Consider the following 15,538-nt stretch of genomic DNA (forward strand, 5'->3'; position numbering starts at 1 on the left):
CAGGGCTGATCTCCTCTAGGACTGACCGGTTTGTTCGCCTTGCAGTCCAAGGGACTCACAAGAGTCTTCTCCAGCACCAGAGTTCAAAAGCCTCAATTCTTTGACGCTCAACCTTCCTTATGGTCCAACTTTCCCAGCCATACATTGCAACTGGGAAGACCATAGCCTTGACTAACCACACTTTTGTTGGCAGGGTGATGTCTCTGCTTTTTAGGATGCTGTCTAGATTTGCCATAGCTTTCCTCCCCAGGAGCAAGCGTCTTTTAATTTCTTTGCTGCAGTCCCCATCTGCCGTGATCTTGGAGCCCAGGAAAATAAAATCTGTCACTATCTCCATTTCTTCCCCATCTATTTGCCAGGAATTGAGAGGGCCAGATGCCATGATCTTCGTTTTCTTGATTTATTTCAATACATGTGCACATATAAAACTTTAAAAAGTCAACATCGATCACACACTATTGCACAAATCCAAAACCTTTTGATACCAGATAACCAAACAATTTTCAAACCCCCAATGTCATCACATTTTCACTACATTTCACTTTTTCACTACATTCCATTAGACACGTACATACATACATAGTACATACGTACACTTATTTATTTATTAGCATACACTCAGGCTTAGAGAGGACAAGAGTGGCATTTTGAAGAATAAATATTCTAATTGGGGGGTTCCAAGAGATATATTTGGATACTTTTCATAGTGTGGGAGCCTTTCCAATCATATTGTTTACCACCTTATAGTCCCCATTACATCACATGAGTGCATTTAAATACTAGACCACTAAAGAAGACCCCAATGCATTTGGTTATCTGGACATTTATCCATGTGTCAAAAGGTTTTGGTTTTGTGCAACAGTGTGAATCATAGAATCATAGAGTTGGAAGGGACCTCCTGGGTCATCTAGTCCAACCCCCTGTGCTATGCAGGACACTCACAGCCCTATCGCTCATCCTCTGTAACCTGCCACCCCCTTGAACCTTCACAGATTCAGCCTCTCCATCAGATGTCTATCCATCCTCTGCATGCACACCTTCAGGGGAACACTTGGATTAATGTAAAAAAGGTCAGCAAGAAAGTTCTTCAGAACAATGCAAGAAAACTGTAGAGGTTTGCCTAGAGATGTATCTAAGATGCTTTGATTCAATGTGTACTTGCATAGTGGGATGTTGTGAGACACTGTGTTTCAGTTAACAATTCCTGTCAGAGTGACTAGACATCAAATAAAGTGTTCAGAAAATTCATTTCTAGATTAGTTCGTCTTTAAGGTCTTACCAATTGCATTAATTTAGCCTTAGCTACATGTATTGCGCAGTGACTTATGCAGCTCTAATTAGCCCTTCCTGGCACCACACTCCCTATTTTTGACTTATATGTAATGACTGGCATCTTCTGTTTCAGTGTATCTGAAGAAGCGTGCATGCATATGAAAGCTTATACCCAGAATAAAACTTTGTTCATCTTAAAGATGCCACTAGACTCAAACTTCGTTCTTATGGTGCCACAAAATAAGATGGAATACATCCAACAAACAATGCAAATTTTTTAAAAGATGCCTAAACTCACTCCTGTACAGCTCTGGCTTTTTGCTGTATGTATGTGTGTGTGGGTGTTGTAGATCCAGGAAGAACATAGTGATACAGTATTCAAGGCTGCATAGATTACTGGACACAGCGTACGCTGAGTTCTTGTCTCTGTTGTTGTGAAGATAAAATGGGGAGGGGGGCACGCCCATCCAATTAAACCTTATTGAACCTTTGCTATGACTGATGTAAGACAATGGGGAGAGTCTACACTACGTAACTCACTTTGAAAATGTGAAACATACTGTTGATCTTCATTGATGAATATCAAAACAGAAGCTGTATTAATGAACATGAGTATTGTTTTACTGGGTCAGTTATGCATTGCGCTTTTGAAGTTCATTCAGTTGGGTTTAAAAAAACTTCTGCACCTCATGATGCATTCCGCTTGGGTGGGTTTGCGTTTCTTCCCCCCCCCCCCATCTGCACCGGTTTTCTGATGTTGACCACAGAGCCAATCCACTTTTCCCCTGGGATATCCAAGAGTGGATTTTCTCCATTTTATCTGAGAAATGCATGCCCATCCCACAGTCTTTTGTGAGCAGATGCTTGGGAGAAGTTGTGCTCTGCTCTTTTCTTGGCAATTGATTTTTTTTAAATTAAAGGAACATGGCACAGTTGAATTCCTAAAAAACAAAAAAAACAAGTCTAATGAAACATTGCATTTCTTTCTTTAAAAACCCCTATCAGAGAACCCTTTCTATATGGCTTATAGGCTTCAAACTGCAACATGGATCAGCTACCTCCGACAAAGTGCAGAGTGCAGAACAGGATGCAAGCAGGATTTGAATTAAAGGGATACCAGCTTCAGTTCAGGAAAAATCAAAATTAAGTTGTAGATGCAGAAAGCACCCTGGATTACAAACTGGCAAACTTGTCAGTGTTCCCAAGGCCAAGATTAAGGTGGCAGCAAGTATTTGGATGCAAGCGTATCCAGTATTTGCTGCAGCTCTCCAGGAGAAGAAAAGATAAGATTACTTGCAGTAGCTGGTACACTGATATGGAAACGTGGTGCAACAAAACCCTAGCACTGAGATAACATATCGCTACAATCAATCTCATGAAGTCCCTGCACCAAGCACCTACAACTATACACCCACTGTTCTGAATATTCTAAGTTTAGTCTCAGATCTCCCTTGCCCCAATTTCCTCCCTTTCCTATTTGATATCATATGAACTAAGACATTTATGTACTTAGTGTGCTCTTATCCTTCTCTTCATTTAAGAAGCACAGATGGTTCCCTCTTCCTCCTTTTCCTTCACAAGAACTCTGTGGGCATTTCCACATGCCAGGTATGTAGCCTCCCAGCCCGTGAAGGCAGGCAGCATATTCCAGCCCTTCTAGATGACGCTGCCTTCTGCCAACAGCTGGCTCACGATTTCCACCATTTTAACCCGTGACTGCTGGAATTGCACAAAGTGGATTCACCTCCTGGAAAGGTTTGGAGGGGAAACATGCTGTAGCCTATGTCCTGCCCTCCTCCCTCCATTCCTTGCCTAGTGAAGGCAGCAGATTCCTCACCACCACCATTGCAAACAGCATAATTCTTTTTTTAGGTTTTCCTACCAAAATGCATCCTTCCCGTCCTCCTCAGTCTGCAGACTCCCATCCCTTCTGCTGTTCTCTCCCCCCCCCCCAACCCACTGCTCCGCCAGTCCATGCCAGTACACAGTTGGCCCGGACACGTTCCCTCCCTCTCTGAGTACCTTGCATACCAGGTGTTGCCTCCACACTGCCAGTGTACCACTCAGTGTATGACGTGTTGGGGAGGGAGAGAAGGCATCTAGGGCAACTGTGCTGAGCATGGACTGGGGCATGGACTGGCTGAGCAGCGGACTGGGGGGAAAGAGAGCAACAGAAGGGACAGGGGTCTGCGGACGGAAGAGGACAGGAAGGATGCACTTAGGTAAGAACACCTAAAAAGAGAATTATGTTGTTTGCAATGGGGGGGGAGAGAATCTGCCGCCTTCGCCGTGCCCTCTGCTGGCTGGCTGTGGTTTTGTTTCGTGTTTGCTGCTTGCGCAGCATTTGGGAAGAGGAAGACGTGACAGGGAGGCTTTACAGTGTGGAGGGGATTTATAGTGTGATTCACTATTCTGCTGTCACAGGTGGAAGGTGTCTCGTCACTTTGGCCACTGTGCAGAAATGCCCTGTAAAATCAGTTAAACTGGTTATCCAGTGAGTTTCAGGACCAGTTCCTGGTCCAACTGTTCAGGTAAGCAAGCAAAAGTTTCAAGGCAACTTGTCTCTGAAACTGCGGCATGCTCCAAGCGTTACAAGGACGACAACAAAGCCAGATAAAATCAGAGTCCGGTAGCACCTTTAAGACCAACAAAGATTTATTCAAGGTGTGAGTTTTCGAGTGCAAGCTCTCTTTGTCAGACTAAGAATTCCCCATGGAGACTCAAGGATCCAACTGGATTCCAGGATACTTCGCAGAATAATAAATTAAGCATTGTAGAGCTCTTTAAAGATGGGGGGGGGGGGGCTAATATAGGATGAAATACTATTGCGTATTTTGCTGAATTTTGCTCCCCTGTTAGAACTGTAGCCGCTGTAGGAAAATGCCTGCCTACTTGGGGCAGGGCACAATGTCCGATTCAGACCATCCGACCCTATGCAGGTTCAACTGAAAGGCACACCGAAGATTCCGCACTGCCCAGTAAAATGTGCGTGGGATCGCGGCTTTATTCCACACACAGCGTTCGCTCCCAACAAAATGTGGGGCCGCTTCTCTAGGTGGCTGGGCGCGCGCAGGACCCGGCTGCCCGTGTCGGGCTTGAAAGTGAAGCCACAACCGCAAAGCGCACTTTCTCGGTTGTTCCGCAAGCCATAAAACCCGGGCGATAAGGCTTAAGAAGTGCTCCAGCTCCAACAACTTTGCCCCCCGCCTCCCCGCGCGCTCCCCGGTTACCTCCTCGTAGGATGTCGAGACGTCCTGCCTAAGCATGGCATCTGCGAGGACAACGTGGGGGCAAGAGCTGGACGTAGCAGCCGAAGAAGCTCAGGGCAGGTGCCCGCAGCCGCGGGCTAAACAGAAGTCAGTCAGCGAAGGAGGCGCGGAAGCTGCACATCCCCTCCATCATAAAATGTACATGTTCTCCGAAGGGAAGCAAACAAAGTTCCGCGCAAGCGCACACCTCTCTCCTCTCCACTCAAGGTACCGCTAACCAACTCCATTTCACGGCTTCTGAGCCTGAATAATCGGTTATACGACATGTAGGCCGGACAAGCGGGGTCGAAGGGAAAAGCACGCTGGGAAATGTAGTTTTCCGGACTGAAGGCGACTGATGAACTAGACTTCGAAACAGAAACTCAGTGGAGCCATGGAAGCGCTTAGCGCAGAAAGATAAAATCGTGTCAACTCTCCAATTAAAATTGTTCGATAATTAGAGGGGGGAAATGTTAAAAATTAGGGCTACAATATTTAGTCAGTTGGTGGCTAGAATGATTAAAACCTTTTGATAGTACAAAAAGTGTCCCCCGTTTTAAAAAGAAATTTGCAAATGTTGGTTCAGTCTGAGAAGAGGCATTCCTTCTTCTGTAACAGAAGGAATGCCTCTTCTAAAGAGGCCACTTGTTGTGTCGTCCATTGCAGTTCAAAATCCTTGATGTTTAAATTGATTCATCACTTCAAATTATGGTTGTCAGCTATGGGTTGGGGAATACCTGGAGACTCTGGGATGGAGCTATGCTTAGACAAGGCTTGGGGCACAGAGGGACCTCAGTGGAGTATAGTGCTATGAGTCCTCCCTCCAAAGTAGCCATTTCCCCCCGGGGAACTGATCTCTGGAGATGAACTATACTTCCAAGGGATCCTCAGGTCCCACCCAGGAACAGGCATCCCTACGTAATTAAGATTTCATTGACTTGCCATCACCGTCACTAATGTTATAATAACATTCTAATGGATCCAAATTGTTGGGTAATCACTTGCTTGCTTACTTGGTGTAGCAGTTAAGAGTAGTGGCCTCTCATCTGGGGAGTCTGGTTTAATTCCTCACTCTTCCACATGCAATCAGCTGGGTGACCTTGGGCTAGTCACAGTTCTGTTAAAGCTGTTCTCACAGAGCAGTTCTCTCAGAGCTCTTAGCCCTATCCGCCTCACAGGATGCCAGTTGTGCCTTCCCCTCCCCCTTCCAGCTGCATGAAGAGGCAGCAGTCAGGAAAGGCAGCTCCTGGCCCAAGCAACCCCTCTGCAGCCTTGCCAGGCCTCGGCGGAGCTGCCTGGGTAATATGGAGGTACAGGAGGTACAGAGTGCCCACCAGAATTCACGCTCACCTTGAGCAGCCCCACCGCAGCCTTGCCAAGCCTCAGCTGGGCTACCCAGGTGGGGGAGAGGCCAGAGCTTATTGTATTGTTTTACAATGGGCTTTTCCGCTAGTGAATGTATGGTGTCATACAGTCCTCTTTCCAAAATAGCCCTTTTTGCCAGGGGAACTGATTTCTATTGTCTGGAGATGAGTTGCAATTCCAATATAAAAGGATTCCCAGGTCCAGAAAGGCAGAAGATCATTGAGGTAAAGCACAGACAAAGGTGGTTGTTGCTAGATGCAGTCTGCCTTTGTCAGCCATTTGGGAGGGGGGAGAGTACTAGTCTGAGACAGCATATTGTCAGTCAGTGTATTATATTTTTACTATTAAGAATGAGGGGATCATTTGACCTTGCCTCAGTCACCCAAATGTGACTTGTGGAACTCAGGGTGGCTTACAACATAAATAACATTTTCTAAAAAATATAAATATAACAACAATTTAAAAACATATAACAGGTTTTTAACAACTTGCAGTTTAACAACTCCAGTTAAGGCTGCCAATGAATAAAAACCAAATAAGCCACATTGAGGTCTAAATAAAATTGTCTTCCATTGTGTCCTGGATATCAATAGTGAGGGAGCCACATACATGTCTCTGCAGAGGCTGTTCCTTAAGCACAGGCTGCCAGTGATACACCTTGATAGAGTAACCCAGGGGTAGTCAAACTGCAGCCCTTCAGATGTCCATGGACTACAATTCCCAGAAGCCCCTGCCAGCTAATGCTGGCTAATGCTGGCAGGGGCTTCTGGGAATTGTAGTCCATGGACATCTGGAGGGCTGCAGTTTGACTACCCCTGGAGTAACCAAATAAAGGTGTGGGGGGTTTTTTGAGGGGGGGGGTTACCTAGGTTAAGAGCCTCTTGTGGCTCAGAGTGGTAAGGCAGCGACATGCTGTCTGAAGCTGTCTGCCCATGAGGTTGGGAGTTCGATCCCAGAAGCCGGCTCATGGTTGACTCAGCCTTCCATCCTTCCGAGGTCAGTAAAATGAGTACCCAGCTTGCTGCTGGGGGGTAAACGGTAATGACTGGGGAAGGCACTGGCACCCCCCCCCCGTATTGAGTCTGCCATGAAAACGCTAGAGGGCATCACCCCAAGGGTCAGACATGACCCGGTGCTTGCACAGGGGATACCTTTACCTTTACCTAGGTTTAATATGAGAGATCTGCTTGCAGAAGCAAGATAGATGGATGCTCAATGCTGCCATCCGCTTAACCTTCTCCAGCCATTCTATGGTGATTTGCTTTAAAATATTGGAGTTCACTAACTGTACTTATTTGGGATTAAATGCTGTTGCCCAGTTTATGAAGCATGGCAGTTAGTGGAGGGGACTGTGTGGTAGAATGTACTACGTATTAGCATTTTCATGGTTTCCATGTGAAAAGCTTCATATAGGAAACTTAATGTGACTATCAAAATAGACACATGTATGATACTCAGGTATGAAAAACGCTTTTTTAAATTTGAGGGGATAAATATGTAAAATTTATTTATTCAAAGAAGAAAAAATAATATTATATAATAATACAGAACATAAAAAGGCACAAGGTTTCATTTGCAGAGCTAAGAATAGAAACTGACATGTCACAATATACCTATTTTTACATAATGTCTATTGTTCCCACTCCCTGAGTTCATATTTGAGGGGATATGTGTTCCAGTGTAGTTCTCGAAGTTAAGAACCACCCTAAGAGGGCTGCCGAAGTATGCTTGGCCATGCGCAGAGTGCGTTCTCCCTTCGCCACTGGACTAACACAGCCCATGATCGCCACGCGTCTGCAGTGGCTTGCCAAGGGGAAAGTAGGACTTTCCAGGAGTCTTCTGCAACTGGAGGCCGGAGGCGCCCAAAGAGGAGGGAGAAGGGGGGGCGGGGCAGAGGCGCTGCGGGCGGCGGGGGAGGGGGGCGCATGTGAAATGAGGGGAGGGGGGAGCCGTGGGCCCGCGTTTCTTGTCCGGAGCTCGACGCCGCTCCCAGCCCCTTCCCGCCCGGCCATGGCCGGCGGCGTCCCAGGGGCCCTGGTAGCCCTAGCGCTGCTCCTGCTGTGCTGCCCGGGCGGGCGGGCGGAGCAGGAGCTGCGCTTCAAGCCTCCGCCCCGGCAGAGACCCGTCCGGCTCTTCACCGAGGCCGAGCTGGCCAGGTACAACGGCCAGGAGGTAAGGAAGGAAGGAAGGAAGGAAGGAAGGAAGGAAAGAAGGACGGGCGCTGCCGCTTTGCCGAGGCGGAGACCGGCTGCTGCCGCTTCGCTGGGAGTCGGCGGATCACTTGGCCTTGGGTCTTGCTAACTCCTCGGCTTGCAGGGACTTCGTGTTCGACCAAGAAAGGAAGTTCCTTCCTAGGGCTCCAATATGGGGGGGGGGGGAGGGGGGGTGAAGAGAGACAGAACGGGACGGCTCTTGTGCCTTCCTTCCTGCTATTTGATACTGGCCTTCTAGTTTGGTTTGAGATCGAAGTGAATCAAATATTTGGTAACTACGGCTACTTGCTAGGGAGTTCCCATTGAATCCCACGGAATTTCGGGAAGGTTCTCATTCACTTAACCTTTTGCAAAAATTCTCCCTGGAGCTCATTTATCAAAATGCGGGTTCTTTGCAGAGGGGAGCCTTCGTCTTATTTTCCTGGGAATTGCCTGCATGTTTGCATGGCGAGGCTCATGGACTAAACTACATATTCTCAGGCAATTTTGTCTTAACTTGCCCCCAAGCTACCAGTTTTCACCCTTGTGTTCACCAATATAATGGTTGCTTGCTGTAAAGGTTTGTATTCTCGCTCTGAGGGGAAGATATCTTAACGTGGGTCAGTCCCACTGGTCAGTCAAAGGAAGCAGGAGATACATATTGTTTCCTGTTTCCATCCCCCACTCTTCAGTTCCTTTGCAGTTTAAAAGAGCGGGTTTGCTCGGGAGCTCACCTTTTCTGCCACCTTCCTTTTTGCCTCCCCTGCTAATGGTCTTCCTGCTCCAAACAAAACTCCACAGATGAATGCTCAATTCTGAACAAAGATATCTGCTAATTTATTGCACACCCTGTATATTTGGACTGGTAATTCTCATTTCATTGTGTCTGAGGAAGTGTGCCTGCACACAAAAGCTTACATCTTGAATAAAACTTGGCTGAAGGTGCCATTAGAGACTGAGAGAAGCAAGAGCAGAAGTCAGGTGGTCACAAGACAGCCACAAGAGGGTGCAAGAGATTAAGAGTTTGCTTGCTGGTTTATTTTTCTCTCCCAGGCCAGACAGTGATTCAGGAGAGAAAGTTTAGCTCAAATTGGGCTCCGAGAACTAGTCAATTCACCTGGCGGTTGTCAGTTGGCCAATTTAGGCAACCCAGCAAATTAAGCCCCATCATAAAAAGAGAGTGGGGAATTTTCGGAAAGAGTTTCTAATCTGGTGTCGGATTGGCTTCCCCCCTACTCCACATGCAACCAGCTGGGCTTGTCACGGGTCCTGATAGTGCTGTTCTTGAAGAGCAGCTCTCTTGGCCTCACCCACCTCACAGGGTGTCTCTTTTGGGAAAAAGCCACTTTGAGACTCTTTCTGCTAGTCAAAAGTGGGATACAAAAACAAACTCTTGTAAAATTCCTCTGCCTCGAGGTCCTTTTTCTCTCTTTAATAGTGGTGACCTCAGCTCATAGGGTATTGGAACTGGCAGCCCTGGCAGTTAGGAAACAACTCTGTGTCTTCTGGAAATATAAGGTTGTCTCGAGAACAAAGTGACCTCCCATTTTCATTGGTCCCAGGAAATTTCCCTCCCTTCATTCTGCCCTTAACCAGGTCATCCCAAAGAGAAGGAATGACAGACGGTAGATATAAGAAGGGCTCTCAGAATCTACCTTGGAGGACTGAGCCCACAAAGAACCTGGATTGTCTCTGTCATTTCATTCTCTGTTTTGGGGAAGATTTCAAAGAGGACATTGATTAGGTGGCTTATCCTAACATACCAGATACTAAATGTCTGATGTCACAATGTGTCATACCCAAATTAGTTTTAATATATGTTCACTCTTAGCCAGTTAACCATAGCAGCAAGGCAGCTACTCAGGACCTCTACTGTATCACCAGGGGCTCTGGATTAATTAAAGCTCCCTCAAAAGCTTATACCTTAGAAATCATGTTGATCTCTAAGGTGCTACTGGATTCAAACTTGAAGTTACGAGATGGACATGCATCCAAAATAGTGATTAAAATTGACACCTAGGTATGCTGAGGCATCATCTGGGAACATCTATTTGATTACTTCATCTTTTGTCACTCTGAATTTCAGTAGATATTGGGAATGGTTAGCTTATTGCAGCTTAGCAGTACACTATTTAATTTGCAGAAAATTATTTGAGTCTTTTGACTAAATGCTGTTATTAAGTGTTTTTTGCAAAGTACACCTGGGATACCTTCACTGCCTAACCTCATTTTGTGGTAACATCTTTTGTCCCATATGCTCTTTGACTTATATACACATACATAACGGTATCTGCCAACGTGAGTGTGAATCTCTATGCATCTGAAAAACTAAGCTGTGTTTAAAAAAGTGTATGGCATACATTTGTTAACCTTTTAAGGTGTCACAAGCATCTATATTATTCCAGCTATCTAGAAGCCACATTAATTGTTCAAAAAAAAAAACCAGGATGAAAGTTGTTATATTATTTATTTCTTATATTTTGTATTAAGGGTGGCAGTTGTGATGCTTTTAAGTGCTCTAAAAAACATGTTTCTTTTAAAAATATCTTTTCAGGAGGGTCAACCAATCTACATAGCCGTTAAAGGTGTGGTGTTTGATGTTACTTCTGGGAAAGGTGAGTTAAGTTTGAAAAAAGAGATGCAAAGACTCCCAGTCAAATCAGAATTAAGAAACAGACACATTTGCATCGCAGCCTCAGCTGTATGTTCTTCTTAAGGTGCTGGAGTAGTTGGTTAAGAAACCTGCTGCAAAGCAAACTCCTCACTGGCTTCTCTATCGAAAATGTTTTCAGAGAATTAAAACAAAATTATCAAGGTGGGACATATGGGGGAGTTTGTTCTACTTTTAATTTATAACTGCTGTGTGGGTTAAGTGATGGCGATGCATCCCGTGCCATCCAGTGAGGTTCATTGGCCAAGCAAGGTTTTTAATCCAGGTTTCTCCACTTCCCCACTGGTCCCACTGCATCATGATGGCAAGCTTGAATATAGCTTCAGGAGGGCTTTTGTCCAGGTCCTCCTAATCCTGATAGCCACCCACATGCCAGTGTGAGCCAGCCCTCACTTATTTTCTCTTGGTGTCACCGCCACTTGGTCAACATAACTCCCAATCATAAGTGCTTCTGAGTGCTTTTACTCACCTGATCTTTCCTCCTGAGAGAGTAACTGTGTCGTACATAAGAAATGTCTTATAAGATTGCTGTCTCTGAAGAATTAATTGATTCCGATACCTCCCCCCCCCCCATAAGCATCCAACCCGTAGGACCTAGATACAGTATTCTACCTTCCGGTGAGCTAGAGTAAATGCCTGGCCAGTTATTTTTTTTAAGGAAGGCAAGGAGACAAGGACAGAGAATAGCTTACAAATTTCTTGCAGGGAAGTAGTGAAGTCTTGTATTTAACAGAAATTATGTGTGAGGTCTTCCTCCTCTGGGTCAGTATGGGAAAGCACTTCTTGTGTTTTTGGTAGTGTATTTTTCTCTTCTCATGTACACATATGCACAAATATATACCTTGCTTCTTCCCAGTTGTTGAATGACAACTATCTGACACTGGAAAATAAAACCTTAAACTTCAGCAGATATTTGTAGGAAAAAATTGAATTTTTATCATCATCGTCAGTTTATATAATTCTAAACATGGTCCCAGGCAACAGATAAAAAACACATAAGAATATCTTGTTTCTACAAATCTGGTTGGAAGACTGAGGTGTTAATAAATCTATAAAAGAAAACAAACATAAAAACAGCAAATCCCCACAAAATGCTGAATGATCATGAATGTCAAAAGACCTCAATGGGAGCCTGCCTATGGGGCTTGGAGAGAAGTATGCTTTTGGGATGCTTTCTATTCAAAGTCTCCTCACCACCAACTGATGGACAGAATGCATTCCAGCCATGCTTTTTGCTCCAAGCCCAACACCTTATCACTTAACCAGTAGGTAGGGGTGAGGAGACTTCTCACAGCAGGGGCCACCAGGAGAAGGAAGAATGGGATGTCTCCTCCCTAGTGATTTCTCATAGGTCCCCTCTTTGTATTGTGCTCATCCCTGCCCTTTAGGTTTCCCAAACACTGGCAGCGGAACAAGCTATTTAATCTAGGACGAACATTAGCAAATATTTATATACAAAAGTAAACAAATGACATAAGAAGGTGAGAAGGATATTTACAACCCAGCAGGCAAACATAGAAGATAACCTTTTTAGGTTTTATACTGGAAATGTGTGTCTTCTCATCAGCTATCCACACATGTGTCATCTCGCAAATCCTTCCCTCTTGTTTCCTCATTCTGAACATGCCCTGCCCTTCACCTTTCCCAGCTGGTCCCCAGCTAATTCACTTGTCTGATTAGATGACTAACTAGTTGCCCCCTGCTTTGATATTCTGTACACTGCATAATGCATGACTTAATACTGAATTGCATGCATGTTTTAGCCATGAGTAATTAACAAAATTTGCAAATCTCTTTCCTGATCACAGTAGCTGCTAAGCAGCATTTGATGGTCATGTATCTCATATTGTACAATCAGGACTATACTCCTCAGAGATGGAATTTAATTTTTTTCTGGCATTGTAAAGGGATAGACAAACATCTCTTAAGTTTTGTCCAGAAGTGTACCAGAATGGAATATAGAAGCATCTAAGTTTTAGGCATTTGAGCAGATCAATAACTTGGGATTTTTCTAGCTTGGTGAACAGTTTTCTGACTGTTGTCCTCCAATAAAATGTGTCAACCTTTGAAATATCACAGCTATCAAGTGTAGGCCTTTCGACACAACCCTGTGCAGAAAGGCTACCTCTGTGCAGGGACTGCTTGCCTATTATAACACATGCATACCCCGGCAGTGCTTCTGTTCCATTTCAGGTGGACCTCCGATGGTCCTGGCCCTTGGGTAACGTTTTAACTTCAACCAGAACAAGGTTTTTTTCTGTTATGGCTCCAGCCTGGTGAATATTTTTTCTGAAGAGACTGTGCACTCAAGGACCTGTCCCATGGAAATTTCTCCAGGCATTCCATTGAGGCAGTCTTGCTTGGTCTACTTTCAGCTTCTGTGGTCAGTGTGCCAGTGTGTTAAATTATTTTTTGTATTTTTGTATTTTTATTTGTATTTTTAGTTATGTTCTGTATTTATTTTGTCAACTGCCTTAAGCCTGATTGCCAGGAACAGTGGGATAAAAATCTAACAATCAATAGCAACTTGATAAAGTCAGACAAAGAAGCCTCTTGTGGCGCAGGGTGGTAAGGAAGCTGACATGCTGTCTGAAGCTTTGACCATGAGGATGGGAGTTCGATCCCAGCAGCCAGCTCAAGCTTGACTCAGCCTTCCATCCTTCCGAGGTTGGTAAAATGAGTACCCAGCTTGCTGGGGGGGGTAAAACGGTAATGACTGGGGAATGGCAAACCACCCAGTATGGAGTCTGGCAAGAAAACGCTAGAGGGTGTCACCCTAAGGGTCAGACATGACTTGGTGCTTGCACAGGGGATACCTTTAAAGTCAGACAAAGCTGGGCTCTATTTCAGTTTGGTGTAGTGGTTAGGAGTGCGGACTTCTAATCTGGCATGCCGGGTTCGATTCTGCGCTCCCCCACATGCAGCCAGCTGGGTGACCTTGGGCTCGCCACGGCACTGATAAAACTGTTCTGACCCAGCAGTGATATCAAGGCTCTCTCAGCCTCACCCACCCCACAGGGTGTCTGTTGTGGGGAGAGGAATGGGAAGGCGACTGTAAGCCGCTTTGAGCCTCCTTCGGGTAGGGAAAAGCGGCATATAAGAACCAACTCTTCTTCTTCTTCTTTATTGCTGTGTTGTTTTCTTGGACAGAATTTTATGAAAAAGGAGCTTCATACAATGCGCTAGTTGGGAAGGATTCAACCCGAGGAATTGCAAAGATGTCCCTTGATCCTGCAGATCTCACTCATGACACAGTAAGGAAAAAGAGATGTCTGTTCTCTGGGGGCGTGCATCTTGCATGTCACTTACTTGCATGTATCCTCCTGGATGTTGTTGTGTCCTGGCTAGCCCAAGTGCATGCAGGACCATAGATGGGGAGAGGGGCAGGGAGAGAAGAAACTGAAGAAGCACAGCTGCTGGGTGGTATCCTTAGTACTCGGATCTGAGCAATCTCAATTCTGCTAGCTACTCGTATTTCTCTTGTACAATGTCACATTCAAGTAAAAGCAAACGTGGCTTTTCTTTTCTCTCTCCCTCCCCCCACTTTTCTCTTTATGCAATCATATTCCATTGAGATGGGACTCACAACAGAAGAGCTTCAATCTCTGGATGATACCTTCAATAATGTCTACAAAGCCAAGTATCCCATTGTTGGCTACACTGCCCAACGGATTCTCAATGAGGATGGCAGCCCCAATTCAGACTTCAAACCTGAAGATCAGCCACATTTCAACATTAAGGAGGAGTTTTGACCAGTGAATTAATTCCAGCAATCCATGGATGCCCACCCTGCATTATACCAGACTACGGACAAATAACCTGACTTTATTACCCAAAACAGGAAATGGCTTCAAGAATGAACAGTATAGTGTGCCTGCTTTTCTGAAATCTTTCTGGGCAAAGCTAGGTACCATACTATTATCATTTTAAAACGTTCCTGCAACTGATGAATTAGTAACGTTATTGGATAGAAGCCTGCAAGAAGTCTCAGCTTTGGGGAAACAATTTGGAAATGTCACCCACCCCAAATAAATAAAGGTGGCCTTGTTGTCTGTCTGTCTCTCTCTGATATGGCCAGGAGGAGTACAGTTTTTTAATCCATGGAGCTTCATGGATATAAGCCCCTGGTAATCCTTGACTGAGGGATGCAGTGTGTAAAACAGGGAATCATTCCTTCCATATGAATTTCTTGGGCTCATCTGGCTAGGTACTGTTAAGGATTGTTTGTTAACTGCATTTGGTTATGTTAACTGCATTCCTTATGTTCCCAGAGGTGTGATGTCCTCTGAGAGAACTTAGGTACTGATACCATAGGTGGGGTGGGGTGGGATAGGGTGAAGACTTAGAATCATAGAGTTGGAAGGGACCTCCAGGGTAAGGTGACCAGATTTTAACATTGGTAAAGCAGAACAACATTGACCAGGGAGGTTCTTGATTAAAAATTTGGTCTATATGGAGCAACAAAAAGTTTCATAGAACGCATAGAACGCAAAAATAGTATTGTAATATATATATTTTAATTTCAACATAAGTATAATTTGCCAGGTACCCCCAGATGTCCCTCCAAAAGTGAGACAATTTGGTCACCTTACTCCAGGGTCACCTAGTCCAACCTTCTACACAGTGCATGAACTCACAACTACCTGCCCCTGACTGTGTTTTAGTATTGTATTTTAGTATTGTTTACTAGAAAGAAAGCCCATTTTATAAGCAAATAAAATGGGCGCTAGAAAAGAAAGTTTGGGAGGGAAGGCCCTGGAGACCGAAGGCTTCCTGTGGGCTCATAGCGG

General features: G+C 45.0%; 2 protein-coding genes across 2 annotated transcripts in view; one reads left to right on the forward strand and one right to left on the reverse strand.

Moving 5' to 3' along the window:
* The window catches only part of PACC1 (proton activated chloride channel 1), a 32,447-nt gene extending 27,657 nt beyond the window's left edge, over positions 1 to 4,790 (reverse strand). The window contains exon 1 of the mRNA XM_077338715.1: positions 4,503 to 4,790. Within this exon, the coding sequence (XP_077194830.1) occupies positions 4,503 to 4,538 (36 nt within the window). The 5' untranslated portion in view covers positions 4,539 to 4,790. The remainder of the gene's footprint in view (positions 1 to 4,502) is intronic.
* Positions 4,791 to 7,604: 2,814 nt separating this feature from the next.
* Positions 7,605 to 14,800, forward strand: NENF (neudesin neurotrophic factor). The gene is made up of 4 exons (XM_077338740.1): positions 7,605 to 8,057; positions 10,632 to 10,692; positions 13,899 to 14,002; positions 14,324 to 14,800. Exons 1-4 carry the CDS (start codon positions 7,620 to 7,622, stop codon positions 14,498 to 14,500), a joined length of 780 nt encoding a protein of 259 aa, XP_077194855.1. The 5' UTR covers positions 7,605 to 7,619; the 3' UTR covers positions 14,501 to 14,800.
* Positions 14,801 to 15,538: the final 738 nt, after the last annotated feature.

This window comes from Paroedura picta, chromosome 1, assembly GCF_049243985.1.
Source record: "Paroedura picta isolate Pp20150507F chromosome 1, Ppicta_v3.0, whole genome shotgun sequence".
In the NCBI taxonomy this organism is placed as follows: Eukaryota; Metazoa; Chordata; class Lepidosauria; order Squamata; family Gekkonidae; genus Paroedura; species Paroedura picta.

What these genes read in the sequence shown, in the direction of transcription:
- NENF (XM_077338740.1), top strand. Translation starts at nt 7,620, where the DNA reads ATGCGCAGAGTGCGTTCTCCCTTCGCCACTGGACTAACACAGCCCATG. An exon ending in CCAGGTACAACGGCCAGGAG is followed by an intron (nt 8,058 to 10,631) that starts GTAAGGAAGGAA and finishes ATATCTTTTCAG; the next exon opens with GAGGGTCAACCAATCTACAT. An exon ending in CAGATCTCACTCATGACACA is followed by an intron (nt 14,003 to 14,323) that starts GTAAGGAAAAAG and finishes TATTCCATTGAG; the next exon opens with ATGGGACTCACAACAGAAGA.